Here is a 23,180-nt window from a genome sequence, read left to right as displayed (position 1 = left end):
TTTCCTAAAATTAAAAGCTCCAATTCTTAGAAAATGACTTATTTTCCTCTGAAAATATCATTTGTGATATGAGAAAAAGAATTCATTTCAGATAAGTCTTAGATAAAAGAATACTACAGCCCGATTTTCCATCGATTCAGCTACATAAGCAGAGCTAAGTCATACTGGCTCACATTAATGTCTTAGCCTAGAAAAGACAGTGCTAACACTAAAAGCAGAATTATTATGAAAATCGTAATTCTTAAACAAAAGTTTATAAGTGTACCATTGCTATTTCAACACTTACGGCTATCGTAACATATGTTTCCTAGAGCCCTGCCAGTTTGAAGCAGCACTTCCTGGTCTTTGCTATTTAGCAGCTGCACCAGTGGTGAAATTAATCCTGCATCCACACATGGAATTCGCATAAATTCTGAAAAGAAGAACATATTTAATTAAAAATATAAAGATTCTCAATTACATAAAAAACCTCCCTTAATAAAATAAATATCTAATATGAAAATGTTTAAGATGGCTTACTATCTGAAGAGTACATTTCTGTCTAAAAGTACCATTACAACCCTACTAAATACTTCATGAAATAAGTACACAAAAATGAGTGGGGTCATATTTTTCTTTGCTGATAGTCTCTACCATAAACCAAAAGAATTTTTCATTAACTTTCATTATACCTAATTTATCACTATCTTCTTATACCTGGATGTTATAAGAGGAGGAAGGTGGAGGGGGGAGGGGGGAGGAGTTGGAGGGGGGAATAAGATGTAAAGGTTTTGTTTGCTTTCACACATTTTCAACTTCAGTTATCAGCACTGTAGACACATAACAGTACCTAGTTTCAGAAATTTGTTGTTGTTGTTGTTATTATTATTATTAGACACTCTGAGAGTACAATTCTAAAAAGGAAGAAATATTCAGATACTTCCTCTTTTACTTATTTTTCCTTTGCCTCAAATCCACCTTAAATCTGTTATATAGGGGAACACTTTATTTAAAAGATATCAAAATCTTTTACTGCAATTTATGGTCATAGCTATGCTCCCACGTTAAACTTGCCCCTGGAACTTCTTACTAATACTCTGGATTTTGAACATCAGCACATAGTCAGGTACGCTAATTTTTAGAGAGTTCCTTTTGTATGTACAAGTTTAACCATAATTATATTTTATAATTAATCCAAATCTAACAAGTATATGCTAACACTTCTCTTCTATTATTATATAACGTGCACAGCAGAGTGACGATGAACAGATCAACTTCCAATTTCTTTTTTTCTCCGGTTCACACAATCTTCTTTCATTGTCAAGTTTCTAACCAGAAGAAATATAAGGCTAGTTAATATCTCTGTTGGGTCATGTTGCATTTCTGAAGATATTTATTTAAAAAGAAAGACTCTAATCCACTTTCTCAGCCAGTCACTTAAAAAAAACAATGTGACGATTAAGCAGTAAACAACCATTTAAATGGATCCCATTTATTTTAACCAGTAGGGATTAGTGGCATGCCCTTAACAAGCCTCTGATTAAAAGTATAAATGCTATAAATTATGTCTTTAAAACATAGTTGTCATCTACTAGAGTGTAACTAGAAGCAACCTCTAGCAGCAGAGTTATCATGCAACTGTGACCAAATATTATAAGGATTGATACTATTAAGTAATAAGATCATATAGGAATGGAAGGCCATTTCAAAAAAAAAATCTATTCAAAATTTCTCAATCTATGTTATGTGTGTGTGCTCATTCTTAAGAAAAAAGTTTTAAGATAAAAATTGATTTCTGGAAACTATACTGTGTTTCTAATGAAGTTAAAAATAAATTACTTGATCTTAAAAATCAAGCTGCTTTGCATCTAAGAAGATTTAGATAGTGGTTGCTCTAAGTTAACAAACAATATCTGAAGGGGTTTCATTTTCAAACTAGATCTGCTTCAGGAGTTCTTTGTTGTCCCAAGGTGATCCCTATCTATTCAGAGCAGTTCAAATCTTCTTGAAGTACACTAAATACTCCAGACCACTAGGAATCTCTGAACATTTATGACCAGCTCAACTCCAAAGCACAGCATAATGATTATACATTACAATAGCTTAGATGTACATACAAACAATAGATGGTCAGTTTTCATTAACAACCAAAAAATGATTTACCAATATTGGAACTTGGAAAGATATTTTGAGCACCTCTAAACAAATGAAAAAATTTCATGGCAATTCTTTTTGGTAACACACATATGAACAAGTTGTTTTACTGGGCTAAAAACATACTTTACAATGCCACCTGCCACAGTGATTCCACAATGTATAAAATTGTGTAAAACTGAAGCCAGAATTTTAAAGTTTCTTTTTTTAAAGTATAATATATGCAACTTACTAAAATAAAAGAACTAAAAATAATATCAAACTTTGACAAACTGAGGCATACTAATGGTATTACATTTAGCATGGCCTCCCCTTTTGCTTAAAAACTGCTTTAAGAAGTCAGTGTTTTTCTCAAATTGACTAAACTAAAATCATACACAAATATTTCTGCTACAAAATAATTCTTCCAAAGAATCCCCTCTCACTGGATATAAACCATATATAATGGGATGGCTATTTTATAATCTATGCTTTGCTGTCATTACATGGAAACCTAAGAAATAAATGTTTCTCATGAAGATGAATTCAGAAACCAGTATGTATTCCGACTACACTGTTACAGTCAAGTGCCAACGTCAGTAGGTCAGACTAAAAAAAAAAACAGTGAGTGTATCTGGATATAACACAAACCAACGTATACACTGAAAAAGGGTAAGCTCTCCTGTGACAATGAAGACGAATGACTCAGAGGCAGCTCAAGAATCCTGTAACCAAAGCAATAAATGATACAGGTACAGGACTAGCAGTGCTGTTCTTTAACTCTACTCTGAAGGAATGGAATAGCAAATGGGAAACGTACGAATAGAATGACTATAATGATAGTCATTTTAAACAACATTTCATTACGTGAAAAAAGTCAAAGAAAAAAAATAGAAAGTAAAAAGGTCTAATCTACAAAATTAAAACATAAATTAATAAAACATACTGACAGGTAGGGTGTAAAACTGAAGATGTTCCCAGCAGAAAAGTTCTTGAGGAAAACCTCACCATTTTTGGCTATTTCTGCTATGATGTTAGCTACTTTGGCTGTGCAGGAAGACTGTGGAACCAACAGACTTGCAAACAGTTGAAGTATTCCACTTCCTTGGATTTCTTCACTTGTTTCCATATCTGAAAGAGATCCATACAAAGAGCTTCAGTGAACATCTTCAACACTAACACTGACAACTTCATCTACAATAAATTCTTTCTTTAAGAATTTTCACCATCCGTAATAGAAACAGTTCATCATTTATCAAAATGTGTATATTTATATAAAATTACCTTCAGTTCCACAAGCTGCTTTTATGTTCAGTTTTTATCTATGCAAAACACTTTCTAATACAATATTTTCTAAATCTACAGATTATAAAGGAATCCTTTCTGAATATACCATTTGCATACCAAATTTACTTCTCAATGTTATTTCCAACACCGTCTATTCAGAGTAGGAATGCTTTACTTTCTACTTCCCTTCTGAATTCTCTAACAGTGTGTTATTAATACATGTGAATTCTATGATTACCCATAATGCTACAGCAATTAAAAAAAGTAAGTGGCAACTAAATGTGCTAAAAACTCATCTCATATCATTTTATATGCAGTGATAGAAGAGACTATTCAGTTCCATATGATTACTATGTCTCTCACACAACTTATTCAAACCACCACTAATGAGAAAGGGAAATAGTCAACAGCAATAAGGCCTGGTATTTAGAACTCTATATGGTGATATAGAAATTCAAGAAGACCTACTTCTTTCCTTTTCTTTCCATCTTTGTTAAAATACAAATAAAGAGCCTTTGTATGAAATCAAGCTGCTTCATGTAAAAAGCATGACCTGTTAAAATAAAAAACAGGAACACCTGGAATGATGATGGAAATAAAGACAAGCTCAAGGAAACAAAATTTAAAATCACTATTTGGCTCTTAACAACGAAGAGGAATGGCATTGTTTAAAAACAGGGAGCTATAAGGCTCATTAAGACATTCTATTTAAATTTATTTCTATGTGTAGCTCCTCTATATCCTTTACATCCTTTGGTTATACAAACAAACAAGAGAACTCTAAAGATTTCTTGTTAAGTAAATGGCAGCTGCTCTGATCAACAGAGAGTAGGGAATCATTTTTAATAATTTGAGAAAGTCTACAAAAAATTATCTATTTCTTTATAGTAAGCGCTGATTAGGGCTTCCCTGGTGGCGCAGTGGTTGAGAGTCCGCCTGCCGATGCAGGGGACGCGGGTTCGTGCCCCAGTCTGGGAAGATCCCACATGCCGCGGAGTGGCTAGGCCCGTGAGCCGTGGCCGCTGAGCCTGCGCGTCCGGAGCCTGTGCTCCGCAACGGGAGAAGCCACAACAGTGAGAGGCCCGCGTACCGCAAAAAAACACAATCTCTTCATATAGTAAGCGCTGATTGTTTAGCTCAGTGTTTTTCAAACTGTGGGTCCCAATCCACTAAGAACCCTGAAATCAATCTGGTGAGCAAGGACCAGCAATTTCTTAAAAAGAGAAATAGAATCAACAATATCCACAACAACAACAAAAGAATAGAAAAAAATTCTTTTGCGGACAGTAAGGTAAAACACTGAGTGAAACACATGCACATGTAACTGTATGTGTGTGCTTACTGAATGTAAAATGTACCACTAATCGTAGATTCTGGTCAAAAAGTTAAAAAGCAATGTTCTGTGTAACCCAGGACTAGCCAGGATTCTGGGTTAAAGAGGTATAACACTCTTAACATTATCAGAAGACGCTGGAATTGTTGAATGGCTGAAGCAATAGAAAATTATATGGAAAATTATTTATAAATTTGTAAAAATTGAAAATTGTAAAAGTTCCATGGATTTGTTATCTTAAAAACATTTCTTTGCGATTACTGCAGTTACTTGGGTATATGTGCATGTTTATATATGACATTAGTACAAAAGATCAAGTAATCAAAATTAGTCAATGTTGAAACTCCATCCATGCATTTCCTTTTCCATAAGCCTAGTACACTTTAATACAGCTAATACTATTTTGGTTTTCTTACATTTTATGTACTGTAATAAAAAAGGATATTTTGGAGATACTTTAAAACAGTGCTTTTTATTAGGTGAAGAAACAGAAGCCCAGAAAGATAAAGTAACCTTGTCTAAAGTCACCAATAATCATAGAGCATGAAGAGCAAATTCAGATTCTACTACACTAACAATTCAACATGTGTATCACCTGGCAACCACTGGTGTTATTTTTTAGAACAGAAAACTTACTTAAGCATAAGTAAATGAAATTTGTCTTTCTGTACGCTGCTACTCACTGGTTTCTCACAATTCAGATTATTACAAATGTAAAGTACACATGATAGAACATAAACACAGGAGCTGTCCTTTCAGCAAGCACATTTATAAAATACAATGTGGCTTTTCACTTTTACTTTGTTTCTTGGATTAAAAAATACGTTTTTAAGGTACCACCTGAAAATCTGACACCAAGTTTCTGTTAATTATTATTATCATTATTATTCTTTCTAGCAAGAAGCCAAAAGAACTGAACTCAGTTTGCCATGTTAAAATTCTTCCTTTTCTGACCACTGCTACAACGGTAGGACACTGGGGTTGACTGCCCCAGGGGTCTTGTCCCACCATCTGCTGGTGCTAGGATGACAGCAAGAATCTGGCATGAGGGATGAATCATGATTAGATGTGAAGCTGAGGCATTTGTGTGTGTGGAGGCGAGCAGTTAACTGCAAATCACCCAGGCACGTCTCACTTTAACTATAACTAAAAAAATGGCTTAACATCAGAGCTGAATGTCAGGGGCACGGGGAAAAAAAGAAAACAAAGCAATACAAGACTCTTGCACTCTGATGAGTTTCCATGGATTACAATCCAGGGAACTGGGAAAACAATTATAATAAGATGAAACAAGATTTGGGAATAGTATTTTTTTAATACTATTGTCAGAGAAATAAAAGGGAAAATATAATCTGGTTTTTCACATAAATCTGATTTACAATTTAGAAAAATCGAAAAGGAATTCTATTTACTTGCTAGCATGTGGATTTATATATAGGTTTAGAACTTAAACAGCTGGGAATTATCTTCTTTCGTTTGTCATGAAAACATAAAGGGCCAAATACTGCTTATCATTAAAATGCCACTATCCAATAAACAATTACAAAGTTTCAGCCTCATTTCATATATGCTTTCTACACTGGCATTCTACTGCATCTCACAATGTGTATCTGTGAACTAAACATGTTCACAGATATCTGTGAGCACCGCTGAAATGATTTTAAGAGAGCATTAAGAAGGCGTCAGTGGTGGTGTTTGCAGGTCTAAATGAATGACTGCTTGTAAAAAGAAATCATGTGTTGTGATCAGGAGTCCTAAAAAAAAAAAAAAAGGCAGACTTTTCATTATCTTTAGCCATACTACTACTGACATTGGAACTATACCCATTTTAAATATTTGCAGGAATCAATTCCACTTCTTTCTCCCCCTTCACATTTATGTGCAGTCATAAAAGCGTTTGAGTATGCCTACAAATTATAGGCAGCTGGCAGTCCTTGAATTTTGAAGGACCCATACATGAAGGGCAGTTGCTACTCTAAAATAATATCTGTGGAGCTATGGCAGGAGTCATATCCATTAGAGTAGCCCTTGCAGTTCTGCAAGCACTCATTCTGTCTCTGCAGTCCTATGTCCACACCCCACCTGACCTCCTGGTGGCAAGGAGCAGCTTCGTTATGAAACTGCCAGGGACAGAAAGAAAAAGAAAACTGGGCAAGTGGGTCAGAGAAACTTGAAAGAAGAGTAAATCAAGAAGCTGTGCTACAATGCTATAGGGAGAGGAGAAGTTAAAGCACAATTCATAGAATTTCTCAAGACCAATAACCCAGGAGAAGACAGAGAATGGGTGGAATAGGAATGGGAATTTAAGATATGGCTCGAAAAATGCTAAAGTTCCCAACAAAGCTGCCAAGTAAATACATTAAAATGATTGGCTTTACAGTTAAATATCAAGAGCAGGTTTTCAGGTATGCTGCTATAAGCTGAATTTATGATGTTATGTTGGCATATAGGCTTTATGAGGAGAAACTAATGAAGAGCATTTGATAGCCAATTTACAGTAAACTCCAAATTAGAAAAACAAAAATAATGACTGTTATTACTGTGACTCCATTAGATTAAAAATGTACTTGGATTATTTACTTCTAGTTATGAGAACAATAAAGAATTGCTATTTTTACTTATATTATATGTCCAAGGATCCTCGTGACTGACTGTGAAGAGAAGACTCAGATTTGGGATTGACTGCAAGGACAAGGAATATGACTCCAGGGCTGTGTGTGTATCGTTGTCTCTGGGGAACTATTTATTTCTCAAGGGGTAGATTTTTAGAATAGGGTGTAACAAGAGATCTGGCCCTGTGCCTGGGAGATCTGATCCAAATCCAAGGTTTCATTTCCTACCACACAGACGAGCCCCAAATCCTCTCTCCCTTTATCCAAAGGAAAACAAAGCATGTGCGCTTGGATATACAATAAATACCTCAAATTTATCATTTCCAAAGTCCAATTTACTCTCTTCCTTTCCTTTCATTTTAGTCTCTATTGCAGTTAATGGCAGGGAACCCATCTAAGCCAGAAGCCCTAGAATGATTATAAATTTTTCTTTTAGTAAATGCCTTGCTACCGCCCATGTTAATCAGAAAGTACTGTAAGTTCTGTAGATTCCATCTGACTAGCATCTTGTGCATCTATCCTTTCCTTGTTACATTCGTGCTACTTCCAGTTCTCAATTCTGACCTTTATTAAATGCAACAGCCTCCTCAAGAGTCTCCCTAACTCCAGCCTCCCCTGCAACTGTCATCTACATTGACAGCAGAATAAGCTTCTGGAAATACAAATTTTATGTCACTCTCCTACTTTAAATCTTTAAATGATCGTCTATAAGTTTTAATTAAACATTCAAGCACATCCATGACATTTATATTTCCCAACCATATCTCCTGATACTCCTCCATTGATATCCTACATTCTAGCCACACTAAATTGCTTACAGAAATCTAAATTAATCATTTTATTTCATACTTTCTTACTGCATTTGTTCCCTCTCTGAAATGCCACACCCACACCACCACTATAGCTAATTCCTACACAGAGGCATAGTGTCCTCATTTAAAGGCACCTGACTGAGAGCCATTTAAACTTTTAAAGATACCTGACTACCATAAAAACTCATTTTTTAAAACAGACATGTGACACAGGCATGATAGGTTATGTTTTCTTCATACTACAAATAAAGCTATATGATTATATTGGAAAAGCAATAAGAAACCAATTTTTCTGATTCCTAGTCCAGTGCTCTTCCTAACACAACTGTTAATTTAGAAGATATATAGTGCTAACAATACCTTGACCAGATTCACCAAGTTATAACGTGACAAATATTTTTATTTAACATATTTTTCAGAAGTAAGAACTAAACTAAGACAACTGGGTAAGAAAGGGATGCACAGTATTTTGAGATAGATAAATTGACTCAGTGATTGAAGGAGAGAAAGGGAACTGTGTACAGAGAAAGTGAAACAGGTTTAAAATATATTTAAAACACAGAAGAGGACTATACTGGGTATAAGATTAAAGGGCCTGATAAATGAGAAATTAATGTTTCTAAAAGAAAATGGAAGTATATGGGGGGTTGTTATAAAATGCTTTTTCTTTCACTGATGAGAATCTTTTTCCCGCAATAAAGATTTTAAGCAAATAAAAGGAACATGAAGTACAGGAAAGAAAAGGCTGGATATAGTCATGAAAAGAAACAGGGCAGAACAAAGACCCATTTGCACAATGACTCACCATCAGAAAGAGGTCTTACTAAAAGATTAAGTTGTGAGAGTCATTTATAAAATTACAATAAATGATTTTGACAGTTTTGCAGTCATTTCAATTCCAGGGATAATGTAAGCTGTGGGAGTTGGAGAAGTTATGTATTTGGAAATCACTAGAATAAGCAGGGAGATCTGCTAGTCTGACTATTTTCCTTAAACTTACCACCAACTAGGTCAGTTGCTAAAAACTGAGTTGGTTAAAAAATAAAAGAAAGATATTTGCTGAGAAATACCCGGAGGAACCGTGCTAATGATTGTGGTAAAAGCAGAGTATATAACTAGAATCGTTCAACTCTAAGTTCACAGTAATTACTGAAAACGTGGTCCCTACGGTAAACGTGGATTTCCTCACTTCATACTAAGAGAACGAGGACATAGTAAAACACAGTGAAGGAATATTTTTAGTAAAAGATCTATCTCCATCCTGTGAAACACCTTGGGGAAAAATATGAAGTAAACAAAGCTAAAGAGATTGGCATCTGTAGGTCACAGGGCAGTCTTCATGTAGGGATTAATGACCTTACAAAAATAGACCCCAGAGAGATGCCATGCTTCTTCCACCATGTGAGGTTCCAGTGAAAAGACAGCGGTCTATGAATCGGAGAGCAGGCCCTCACCAGAATCTGCTGGTGCCTTGGTCTTGGACTTCCCAGCCACCAGAAGTGTGAGGAATACCACCTAGTCCAGGCTATTTTGTTATAGCAGCCCACGCGGACTAAGACGTATGGCATAAAAGTCCTTTCATAATTTGACCCCTACTCCCTTTCCAGTTTCAGTTTCTGATTGAACTAGGTTTCTTCCCCACCACTGTGACATTGTATATGTTGCCTCCATTGCTTGGGATGTTCTTCCCATAATCCTTGTGCCCTCACATTACCTGGGTAAAGTACACTGTATTTTCAAAATCCAGCATTCCCTGATCCTGCTTATCAAATTCACCCCTCTTCCCCAATATTCACACACAATGTTGTAATTGTTTCCAAGCTGTTAGAACCTATTTGGTAGCTGAAGACTTGGAGTAGATGAGATTATCCACAGAAGATGTCTTTTTACTGAGTCCCTACCACATTGGGAATATAAGCTAAAGGATACAAATCATATCCTCAGTGAGCTGTCTAGTAAGAGAAAGAGAGAGGTAAATAAATTACCACAATTCACTGTGACTGATAACACCATGGAGGTTACATACAATGTATAATGGGAAGCAGTCACAGTTCCATGAAGATCATAGAAATTTCCATAAACAAGGTAACATTTAAACTGAGTTCTGAAGCCCAATAAAGCATGTTCTAAGCAGAAAAAGGAGAAAAATTTATTCCACAAAGAAGGAACACATAAAAAGCACTACTATCTGAAGCTAGAGACCCTAAATTTGTAATAGCAACATTCTGTACCACTGGGTGATTTTTTTACCAGCAGCTGGAGGCTGCCAGAATTGAGAAGTGGAAAAGGTAGATGGCTGATATTATCTGAGGTTTGAAGAAAAGGTAGGTAAAAGGAGAAGGATAAGAGAATCCACCTATGAAACACCCATTTATCCATCAGAATCTAGGTGAAATGGCAGTCCCTCTGTGACACTCTGAAAGACTCTTACAACTATGAATTGAACCCAGTTCTCTGAACACTTTGTAATCAGCTCTATTATATAATGTGTTATACTGTATTAAAACTTATCTGTTACTTGTCTATCCAATCGCTCCAGGGCAAGGTACCAACTAATGCATGGTGGTACCCAATTAATGCTAGTTGAATAGAACTGCCCTGTGCTTAAGGAGTTTATAACTGAATAAAAAAAGGCATACACACATAATTAATATACACCGAAATAAGTTCAACTAGAGGGATGCATAAGCTGTCCTACAGAATACTAAAGATGGAGCAACTGAGTTACATTTATTAATGTTGTAGAAGTTGTAATTACTTTTAACAGAAAAGAAGATTGAGCTTATAAGGAGACTGTCTTATATTTTAAGAATTTTATCATCAAGAATGGAAGTCTTTTTGGTAGCATTACCAATCGCTAGCTTATGCAGAGACTAAACTTTTCACTTTGCATTAAGCTAATCAGGTCTCAGATTACATTTTTTCAAAAGCAAACATATGCAAAAATGTTCTTGAAACTTCAGACATCATTTTAGAAACTACTTTGTTTTTATCTTATCCCTCCCACATGCACACATCAGAAAGAAAAGGTGATCAATCCATAAGTAAGTTATTATGAGCAAAATGAAAACATTCTGTTTGCTCCTTTAGTACAAGGAGGAGAAAAGACGCGTAACGCTTAAATATGGGCAGAGAAAATTACCAGCATCTAAGTGAACTCACCTCAGAGAACACTGTGTGCTAAAACCCAGATGTCTCTTAAAAAAAAACCCACTACTCCGCCTTTTGGAGTCTCAGTTTGGGGTTTATCACAACAAATACTAAAAAGCAGGTCATAAAATCAACCTTAGTCAAATCAACTAGACTTGCTTGTGGAAAGCTCTAATGTTAAGGGCATCATTCCTCACTAGCAGTTATCCCAACACATAACTATTATGCCACACAATTCATTTTGATATGTCAGTAGAATATAGAGTCCACTTGTGATGGTTACTTTTATATGACAACTTGATTGAGCCATGGTACCCAGGAATTTGGCCAAACATTATTCTGGAGGTTTTTGTAAGGGAGTTTTTGGATAAGATTAACATTTAAATCTGTACATTTTAAGCAAAGCAGATTGGCTTCTACAATGTGGGTAGACCTCATTCTATCAGCTGAATGTTTGAATAGAACAAAAGACTGACCACCCTGAACTCTTTCCGCCACGTGCCCTGGAGCAAGAGGAATGCTGCCAGCAGAGTAATTCACGTGCAGGGTCATGAAATCTCACATAGTATACTGTACTACTGCTCCAACTCTGTATAACTAGAGTCAGAAAAGAAAAGTGACTTTGACTCTATCTAAATGTGTTGGCTTTCTGAAATTTCAAGAAATTACACAATGCATTGTTTGTTTTTTAACTGGTAATAAAACAGCCAAAATTTCCAAGTGAAGGCATCTGACAACAGAAGGCACTGAATGCTACTAAATTCTAGTAAAAAAAAATTAGAGTATAAAGATTCTCTACATTATACAGTCCACTGTATGAATACCACCTAGAATATTATACCTAAACTCTATCTTACTAAGCACATGAAACGTTCACACTTTCTCAGTTATTGATGATTTTTGAGGAAAGAGGTTGTGCTTATTTTTACTTATTTGTTAATTTTTTTCTTTATTTTTGAAATAATTGATTTATAATATTATATTAGTTTTAGGTGACAACATAATGGTTCAATATTTTTATAGATTATAATCCATTTAAAGTTAGTACAAAACAATGGCTACATTTCCCTGTGCTATACAATATATTCTTGTTGCTTATTTTATAAATAGTAATTTGTGTCTCTTAATCCCATACTCCTATCTTGTCATCCCCCGCGCTTCCCTCTCCCCACAGGTAATCACTAATTTGTTCTCTGTATCTGTGAGTCTGTTTCTGTTTTGTTACATTCATTCATTTGTTTTATTTCTTAGATTCCACATATAAGTGATAACAGAGTATTTGTCTTTCTATGTCTGACCTATTTCACTAAACATAACGCTCTCTAGGTCCATCCATGTTGTTGCAATGGCAGGATTTCATTCTTTTTTATAGCTGAGAATACTCTAGTGTGTGTATACATACACCACATCTTCTTTATTCATTCATCTGATGATGGGCACTTAGACTGCCTCCATATCTTGGCTACTGTAGATAATGCTGCTATGAACACTGGGGTGCATGTATCCCAATGATCCAGTGTTTTCTTCAGATATATACCCAGCAGTGGAACTGCTGGATAATATGGTAGTTCTATTTTTAGTTCTTTGAGGAACCTCCATACTGTTTTCCATAGTAGCTACACGAATTTACAATTCCACCAACAGTGTACTAGGGTTCCCTTTTCTCCACATCCTAGCTAACATTTGTTATTTGTAGACGTTTTGATGATAGCCATTTTGACAGGTGTGAGGTGATATCTCATTGTGGTTTTGATTTTAGTTCTCTGATTAGTGATGCTAAGCATTTTTTCATGTACGTTTTGGCTAGCTGTATATCTTCTTTGGAAAAATGTCTATTCAGGTCTTCTACTTGTTTTTAAATTGGGTTCTTGGTTGTTTTGATATTGAGTTGTATGTATAACTAGCAGTTATCCCAACTGGGATAACTGGGTTGTTTATATATTTTGGATATTAACCCCTTATCAGTCATATCTTTGCAAATATTTTCTCCCATTCAGTAGGTTGTCTTTTCGTTTCGTTGATGGCTTCCTTTGCTGTGTAAAAGCTTTTAAGGTAAATTAGGTCCCATTTGTTTATTTTTATTTCTTTTGCCTTAGGATACAGATCCAAAAAAATACTGCTAAGATTTATGTTGTGATTTGTTATAAGACAGTAAAATGACCATGAACCACACACAGTTAAGAATATGGTATATAATACTTTTGGCCTTAGTATTCTTCATCAAGATCTTACTGTACAGCAAATAAAAATAATATAGTATCTTACATCCAGTTAAAGAGATGTATAGCTGACTTAGCATACATTTCTTCAACTCTTTTTTAATATGCTTCTAAAAAGTGTTTCTTAATTTGGAACCTTTTCCACTTTCTGGCTATTCTTCCCTTACTCTCAATATTTCAGGCAAAGAGTTAACCTTTTACTCTCTATTTTGCCTTTAATGTTACTACTATTTTTCCTATTTCAACAATATTTGCAGTTGGTCATTAATATTAATATACATTCATAACTCAAAAACTGAAAATTGCAGTAGGTAATGAATAACAGTGAAAAGTGAAATAACTTTGCTTTTGTTTATTTACTTGGTATAAAATATATTCCCATGGTATGGCATCTCTTCCAGTTTTAACATAATAGATAAACTATAGGTTTACATTGATTAAGATTCATGTAAAATCAAACCTCCAAAAGGAGAAAAATTTATTTCAATTACCTATTTTTCTGGCTAGTGTTTCTTTTTCTTCCTCTAAGCTAAATGTTAGAAATTTAAAAAATGATTATTAATGCCAAGTAATTAAAATATTTTTAAATTTATAAAATAATTTATATTCATATTTCATTAAATCTTGACATACCAAAATTCATATAACATTACAAATGTCTAAGAGGAATCTATGTAAAACTACACTGCATAAAACTACATGTAGAACTAAATTTATATCTATGTAAAACTATATTAAAATGAAGTAAGAAAAATAATAAGCAATCAAGTTCACACTGTCAGGGCTGAGTAATACAAACTAACAAAAAAATGAATATCTCAATTTATAGCTATAAACATAATTCAAAGGCTGATATAATATGACCTTGTAATTGTAACCAAACAATTATCTGGTGGCAAAATTAATGCTCCACTGACTGTAGTTTTGAACCTTTGGGGGCTGTAAATTACTAAATTGAGAAATTTCCTAAAATGTTTATCAGACCATTTAATAATCATTCATTCTAAAATAAATAATTAACATTATTAATTTTAATTATTCTTTAGGTACTAATTCTCAATAGGTAAACGTTTGTCCCTGAATACACAAAGGAAGATATAAATCATACTGAACCTCACTATTCTACTAAATGACATTGAATCTGAGACTGTAAAACTACACTGTACTTTCCATACTTAAGAAAATCTTCCTCTAGAATTAACGCTCTCAGCAAATAATTTCATTATAAATAAACTTCAAAATAATAAAAAAGAAAAATGTTTACTATTCTTATACTGAGTAGGCTAAAGATTTATGGTTTAGAGGTACCTGTTCTTGATTTTTTTAAGAAAATCATTCTTTAATTAAGACTATCTTAACATGAAAAAGGATTTTTATATTAAGTCCAGAGGTATTATATTGAATGGTGAAGCATTAGAAGGGCTTGCCACTAATATCAGAAACTAAAATAAGATACTACTCATACCATTGTTATTTACTATTTTGCTGGCCGTTCAAGCCAACTCAATAAGTCAGCTATAGTTACAAGGGAAAGAGGAAACAAAAATAACACTTTATGTTCTGACTGCAAAACCCAAGAGAACTAGCTAAAAAATTATTTTAACTAATAAGTGAGCTCGAAAGGTAGCTGAATACAAATAAAAGATATAAAAATCAATATAGCTTTCAAACTGATCTCTAACAAGATGGCCTGGAATTTATAATAGGAAAAAGTCCATTTGCAAAAACAACCAAAATAATGTAGAGTACACAGAAAAAATGCTTTAAATAAGATATATATGGAAAGCATGTGAACCAAATTACATAATCTTAATGAGACATAAGGAAAGAAAACTTGAATAAAAAAAGATATAATTTATGTTTTTAGAATAACAAACTATTAAGAAGTTTTCAATTCTTTCCAAATTAATTTATAGCTTATCCCAATTTCAACAGCATTCTCCAGGAATGCAACAAAGTATTTACACAACTTCTCTGATATAACAAACCCATGAAAATAAAAAAACTGTGAAACAGATTTATGAAGAGGAACTTTCTCAATAAAGCTACTATAATTAAAATAGCATGGTTACAACACAATAATAGACAAACAAATTAATGGAATAAAATAAAACCCCAAGACTGGCCCAATTATATTAAATTAAGTAGTTATTATATGATAAAAGGAACATCCTCAACCAATAAGGAATAGATTAAATAGATTAAATGACACATGGTGTTGGGAAAATTGATTGTCTAGAAAATAATAAAATTAAATCCTCACCTATACCATATATAAAAATAAATAATTGGGGGCTTCCCTGGTGGCACAGTGGTTGAGAGTCTGCCTGCCAATGCAGGGGACACGGGTTCGTGCCCCGGTCCGGGAAGATCCCACATGCCGTGGAGCGGCTGGGCCACTGAGCCTGGCTGGGCCACTGAGCCTCTGCGTCCGGAGCCTGTGCTCCGCAATGGGAGAGGCCACAACAGTGAGAGGCCCGTGTACCGCAAAAAAATAAATAAATAAATAAAATAATAATAATTGAACATAATAAAATCAAATAATCATAATAGCAAGAATACATGTATTTTATATAGAGGCTTCCTTTAGCAAAAATAATGATTCATTAATTTCTCAAAATGTCACATTTATAAATCCCGAAGTCTACCTAATGGTGAAACTTTAACCTTTGTTTTACAATGCCAAGTGGGTACTCAGGAAATCTGAATTACAAGAGGTAAAAGTGAAAGCATTTAGACTATGTAAGAAAGCTTTCTAGAGGAAACAACCATCATGACTACCAAGTACTACAAGAGCTAAAAAGCAGTATGCTACTGCCCATACCTTTAATATCAGGTTCAAACATCCATAATCACAGCAAAGACACTGAAAATAGGTTAATTTAATCAATCTATTTCTTACTTTAAAGCATTTTCCTTTAAACATCAAACTACATTTTTCTGTTGAGAATATATAATCCTTTTTTTTTTTTTACAGTCACTCTGCTCTTTAATTCAATTCACAGAACTGCTGAAAAAGTAGACATTTTTATTTAAAAGTAGAAAAAAAGGTTTGTATAGAAGGTATTTCTGTTATACAAGTATATTACACAGCTTGGGGCAGTAACAGTCCAAAAAGCTCTTCTCACCCACTGATACTTTAAGCCTAGGAGGGAAGAGGTCTATCACGTAGGGTCTGGTTCTTGCTTGATTTGAGAGCTTCTATCAGTCTCCTTTACTTCTTCTGTTGCAGGAACCTCCAACTGGCTTGGCTCGGCTGATTCTTGGATTACGGGCCTTCTGACTCACTCTGATCAACCAACTGGTTATTAATCACAAGTCCTGGAAATGGTCTAATGACTGTGAATTTAATGAACTCAGCACGTGGAAGGCTTACCCGAGGGTGTGCCATTCTGATGACCATCTACTTTTGGCATTCCAAGGCTGGAGAAGATACTCAGAAACAAAGCCAAAATTAAGTTCATCATTAAAAAGCCTGAAATGTTTGAGACAGCAATTAAGGAGAGCACCTCCTCCTCTAAGAGCCCTCCAAGAAAAATAAATTCATCGCCCAATGTTAATACTACTGCATCAGATGTTGAAGATCTTAACATCATTCAGGTGACAATTCCAGACTATGATATTGAAAGACTGTCAAAAGTTGAAAAAGCTAGACAGCTAAGAGAACAAGTTAATGACCTCTTTAGTCGAAAATCTGGTGAAGCCACTGGTATGGATTTCCCTGTGAAAGTTCCCTACAGGAAAATCACAATTAACCCTGGTTGTGTGGTGGTTGATGGCATGCCTCCCGGAGTGTCATTCAAAGCCCCCAGCTATCTGAAAATCAGCTCCATGAGAGAATATATAATTCTTATTAATTCATTTCCAATTCATTATACTAATTAAAAGTCCAATCTGCATGCCTCATATTTTTTGACACGTTCAGGACATATTGGGTTAGTGTTTAATTTGAGAAGCCAGTTAACATCTATCAAGCATATGGCCACAGAAGACCTACAGGTAGCTGCAGTTACACAGTTAAATGGGACCCTGTCAGAAACAAATGTTAGGAAGACACAGCAGCACAAACCCATCAGTTTCTCTCTCAACAACTTAGTGACAGTAAGTCAGTATTAGTGTTTTACTGAGGATGGTAGATCTTTTTCAGTATATATTTGGCATATAGTATCATTTCAAATCACATTTCTCTTACATATTTTACTGTCAGGAACATAAGAAGTTTTTCAAATTTAGCAAACTTAAGAAGCAAAAATGGTATCATTTATTAATTAGCTAGTGTAAGAAAATCCAGATTCTCTGTCCATGCTTCAATCACAAAATACAAATACCAATGGAGGCTTATCTCCTTCTGGAGATTGTACATAATGAGAGCTTTCTTTGCCCCTTGTGAAGTACAGTGCTTAAAAGCATATTAGAAGGCAAACAGCACCCAGTAACCATGTTATTATCTTCTGTTACTAATCTTGTGACCTGTGAAAGATTTCAAGATGGTCTTTCTCATTATTTCAATCAGATTCAAGCCTTTCTGTGACCCCTCTTCTACGAATTCCTAGATATAAATATATTTGAATATATACTGTCTCTTCTTTCTGCTTCTGACTAACATGTATCTTGGACCTATATGCTACTACTTCCTTAGAATCTAACCCTAGGATAATGAACTTAAGGTTCATTATTTTAAATGGCCTCTTTTAAAAATGTCTGCTCCTCCACTGAATAACCCAACTACATTTTATTGATGACAATGATGATGATTTTGTTTCTAAGCTTCATTTCCATCACATCATACTGGCTGGTCCAATTCTTAAACCACCCATAATTCAAGAAATGATAGCCTATAAAACTCCAATAGAAATATTTATAAATATTTTATAAAATTTTAAAAATGAGATTCAATATATAATCAATAATTTTAAAACGTTTCATGAGATATTTTACTTTTGAGGAAGTACTAAGTCTTTGAAGTATAGTATGTATTTTACACTTATTGCATACCTAAATTCAGACTAGCCTCATTTCAAATGCTCAATAGCCATGCAGAGAATGGATACTGTATTGGACAGCACAAGTTTAGAAGATTCCTCTGGAAGGCTAATGAGCATAGTATTCCCTGCGTTTTTCCATGTTTAACAGAATTTTGCTATAGCCTTGATACTTACTGAGCACCTTGGCTCAATATAAAATTCTTATTCCTTTAGTTTTCTGAAAATACTGCTCTAATATTGAATTGTTTTGCATATTGTTGTTGAAGAGTCTGATGCCAATCTAATTTTCTTTTCTTTTTAAATAACTTGATCTTTTAGCATGGAAGCCTGGAGGATTTCTCCTTTGTATTTATTTTTACCTTTAAAGTCTAAAAGTTTTGCTAGACTTCTTCGAAGTCAATTTTCACAAGTACATGCTAGGTCCTTTCAACATACAGATTCTGGTCTTTTTATACTTCAGAAAAGTTCATACTTTTAAATATTAGCTCTGTTCCACTGTTTTGTTTTTCTCCTTGAGGATTCCAGTTGCACATATGTTGGATCTTTTTGCCTATCTTCCATATTAATCATTTTCTCTTTGATCCTTTATTCTGTCTTCATTTTGCCCACTTTCCTCAATGCTCCTTATTAAATTTTCAGTCACCTCTATTCTTCCTTGGTACCTTGTAATTTAGTCTTACTTTTAAAAATGATTCTTTTCTTCATTATCTTCTAGTCAACTCTTACTTTACATCTTCCTACTAATTATCCACTTTGGTTCCAAGTTTCTGAATTTCTTACCCAGGTATTCTTTTTCCTTTTCATAATTGCAAAGGCTTAAGGATGTTTAATATAGGTCATGGTGTTCTGTTACTGATAACCACTTCGTGGGTGGTTTAGGAGAAAACAATTCAATAACTAAAATGTTTTGATTCTTATTTTCTGCTTTGTTCCTTGTAGCACCTATGTATGTATATAGCCTGCAATTTCCTATTCAGTGTATAGTTTTTCTTTTCTTTAACTAGCAGTAAAAGTTGTATGCAGTAAGGGTAAGGATGAATTCTCAGGTTTTTTAGTTCAAAAGCTCCCTCTTCTGAACTTAAACCAAAGGGGGTTATTAGTGTGTCTTCTAACAGTATGATTTTCTTATTTCTACAGAACACTTACTTTCTCCATCTTGCATCCTTCTTTTCCTTCAACACCACGTCTACAAGGGAGAACAATTTCATCCCCCAAAGTGGCACTCTCCTGATCTGTTGCCTAGGGTCCTGTGTACTTTTAAGTCTCCTCCTTTTGATTCCCAATAGCCAATGCTCCAATTGAATCTAAGGCCAGATCTTAGAATTTTCCCACCAAGTTAAGACTTTTTCTTTCTAAAGGCAATTTTAACTGTAAACTATCACCCCTAGGCTCCTGATTCAACCCCTCTCGTCCTTTCCATGTGGTCTCTGCAGTCTTCATGAACTCTCTCTAAAAATGGGCTCTGAAGCTGAGTAGGCTAGATTTGGATATTAATTTCTCTCTCCTAATAATCTGAAGTTCTTAGTGTGTCTCCAGGGCATAGGTTATAGATATTTGATTTTATCTGATTTTTTGTTGATTTGTATGGCTTTTTAGACTGCGTAGAAAAATTCAAACTTAGGTGGCCACCACTACTCTATGGCAATCCAGGGGTCTTAATTCATCAAGAATTGTCAGTGTCTTTTTAGTTGACCACGTTCTCTAGTTTAGTCTAGTCTCCTCTACTCTTAAAATACTACCTTTATTTAGTAAAAACTGAACCTTTGGTAATTTATGATTAGCACCAGTCATAAGCCCTCATTAATGATGGACACAATAACTAAAAGAGCCACATAATACAAAACTATATAAAGGAGGTGAACACCATAATGAATCTAGCTTGCAAAGAAAACTGCAAATGTATCACTCTGTGATACATTGGATAACGTAGGGTAAAAAACTGAAATCTAGATATTACTGTGAAAGAATTAAGTGAAATAAATTTTCATTTCTACTAAAGCAGCAGCGATCTTTCATGCTCAGTAAATGAAGATTTAACAAGGTTATTGAAAAACAGTTGATAATAAATTTCAAAGTCCTTACTTGGGAAATAATTTTGATACATGACAGTAAGTCTGTTCAGAAATATTAAAGGCATAAAGCAGACTAAAAGCAAACAACAGACAATTCTTACTGTTAGAGAAGATTTATAATCTACGTTAGTAGCTTCTGTACATAATTTAATATGTTTAGGATTATAGCCTAGTAGGGAGCCAAAAATCAACACACTGAATAAAATAAAGAACAAGCGTTAAGAAATAACCTAAGAATTCAACAGGTAGATGAGTATTACCAAGTTAGGAATATGGAACTAGATACTAAATACTTTCTTCTTTAAAAACAAGTAAACTGATGTTCTTTCACAGGGTTTTCTATAGATAATAAACAATTACGTGACACTTGTATGAAATAGGAATTGCCATTGGGCAATTGGTTAAAGTTAAAATACAAAGGTATATGAGGCAATGAGAAAGAGGAAAACAGCCTAATCCTTAGGGAAAAAATTGAAAGTGGTGCTGGTGATCATGCTGGCACTGTATTGTGGTTCCCCCAGCCAACAAGAACATGGTCCCCATGCTCTTACAACAGAATAGAATTTTTATTATGAATAGACTGTTAATTTTGCTTATTTGGGGGCCTTTAATTCATGCTAGTAGTTTGTCTTATAAGGTGGTTCAGATGTCATACTCTCTAAGGACAATTCCTGCCTTAATGTTTACGGATAAAAATGTGGGCTGTTTTACATTTTCAAATAAGCATGAAATAGAATAACCGACACTACAATTCAATAAGCATTTACTGAGACTCTTCTAACTATTCTCTGAATCAAAAGAGACCAGAATAAACGGGCTGATTTCTTGGCTGGTAGCCTTCATATATTTACTAAAAACATTTTAAAGCTGAGATCTAAAGTATTTATATGAGTGAATGAATGCTTCTATATTAATTTAGATCAGAGATTTACACAAAATGCTTGCTCAAACAAAATATTTTCCATAAAGTCTAGTACGTATTCAAATTTTCAACTTTTGTCTTTTAAGATCCTTACATATACTAGATTTAATGCCCCCCAAATTTAAGAAAACACTCTGAAGTCATACATCAAAGCAAAAATTCTAATTCAGATTATGATAATCTGTAATATACAATTCAAAAATACTAAATTCCCACAGTGTAAAAACTTAAAAGCATAATTTCTTTCCTCTCAGAAATGTCCTTTCCAATGGTAGGTTAGTAAGCTGTAAAACAGAACTTTAAGATTAGATTTCCATTACACACATTACCATCTTGTAAAGAATGGAGAAATCATTCTTTCTTGATCAGGTGCAATTCTAGTGCAAACACTGATATTTTTTAGTTAAAACATCTGACACTAGGAAGAATTATGAAATTAGAACTTCTCTGTGTAAAAAAAGCCAGTATAGATTCTAAGTTATATGCTTTATAATTTTACCTTTAAGAGCATAGAAGTAGTGACGGATCAAACATTTTATTCAGGGAAGTAAGAACTTTATAAAATAAACATTTCCCTGGTATTTAAAAAAAATTTTTCTTGCTTAAAAGCTAGATGTTAATTTTATAAAACATACCAATTAATATCTATAAAATAAATATATAGCTCAAAGGGGAAAATGGTTTATAAATTTTCTTCCTCTGTAATAATAATTTGAAACTATTTTAAAGAAAAAGCAAAAATTTAAGACAATATTAAAATCTAGTTTCTGAAAACACTTTCACATTCTATAAACGCAGGAAAAAAGCTGCACTTTACTCATAATGTAGTTTTTTATTTTGTAAACTAAGAGTTCAAATTCAAACTCTGTACTCTGCCAGAGCAAGGCAAGTACCCTTACAGGGACTGTTTCCTTATCTTTTAAATGGTGATGTATATAATACCTCTTCATGGGTCTATAGGAAAGATTAGATTAGACAACAGATATAAGTCTGAAGTCTAGTGCTGAGTACACAGTGGATGCTCAATCAATGATAGATATTATTTGTGGATGCTCAATCAATGATAGATATCATTTGTAAGTCAGAGACGGAACATCTGCATGAACCACCTCTTCCTACATCAAATTCTTTTGTGTCAATAGTCTCAGATGTGAGGACAATTATGAATTTTATTACAGATTCTTAAGAAGCCATATTCCTTTTGTTCCCTTCCTAAGGAGTCAATAATTAAATTGGTAGAGTCTGTTGTTTTCATTACCACTTTGTAACTATTTGGCCTTAACATTTTATGATATATAATTTCAAGACCATTTTCAATAAATGGGTCCAACGAATAACTCTGCAATGGGTCTGAAATTTAGTTCAGCAACTATATACACTTGTCAATATTTCCTGAATCTGTTCTTTAAAAAGCTATAAAATGTTGCTTCCTTTTTTCATTTCTCTTCAACAATTTCATCTATCTGTGTACCAGTCTTTCCCGGAGAGGGCTGAGCAAGCCTCCATGTATAACCAAGGATATCACCTCCGTGTCCTTCAGGTCCTGAACAAATGGTCCATTTAGAAAATGCTACTTGTTTTTAACACAGAGAAAAAACTGGGCCATTTAAAACAAAATAAGTTATAATAAAACAACGCTTGAAAAAAAATGAACTTGAGATACTCAATTTATACAG

At 34.1% G+C, this 23,180-nt stretch overlaps 1 protein-coding gene across 9 annotated transcripts in view; it reads right to left on the bottom strand.

Moving 5' to 3' along the window:
- The window catches only part of RAP1GDS1 (Rap1 GTPase-GDP dissociation stimulator 1), a 153,992-nt gene that overhangs the window by 93,159 nt on the left and 37,653 nt on the right, over positions 1-23,180 (bottom strand). For 7 of the 9 annotated variants that reach the window (XR_004475291.2, XM_033400376.2, XM_012535632.3 and 4 more), the window contains exons 3-4: positions 3,121-3,243; positions 287-412 (exon numbers count right to left, since the gene is read on the bottom strand). Coding sequence is in view for 8 of the 9 variants with exons in the window: in XM_033400376.2 (XP_033256267.2) it covers positions 287-412; positions 3,121-3,243 (249 nt within the window). In the remaining variant the exon portion in view is untranslated. Of the gene's footprint in view, positions 1-286; positions 413-3,058; positions 3,244-23,180 lie in introns of those variants that run through there. The other 2 variants (XM_033400374.2, XM_033400375.2) reach the window with 2 other exon arrangements.

Source organism: Orcinus orca, chromosome 4, assembly GCF_937001465.1.
Source record: "Orcinus orca chromosome 4, mOrcOrc1.1, whole genome shotgun sequence".
Lineage (NCBI taxonomy): Eukaryota > Metazoa > Chordata > Mammalia > Artiodactyla > Delphinidae > Orcinus > Orcinus orca.
The sequence above is the reverse complement of the archived record's forward strand: the minus strand, read 5'-3'. Positions and strand labels throughout refer to the sequence as shown.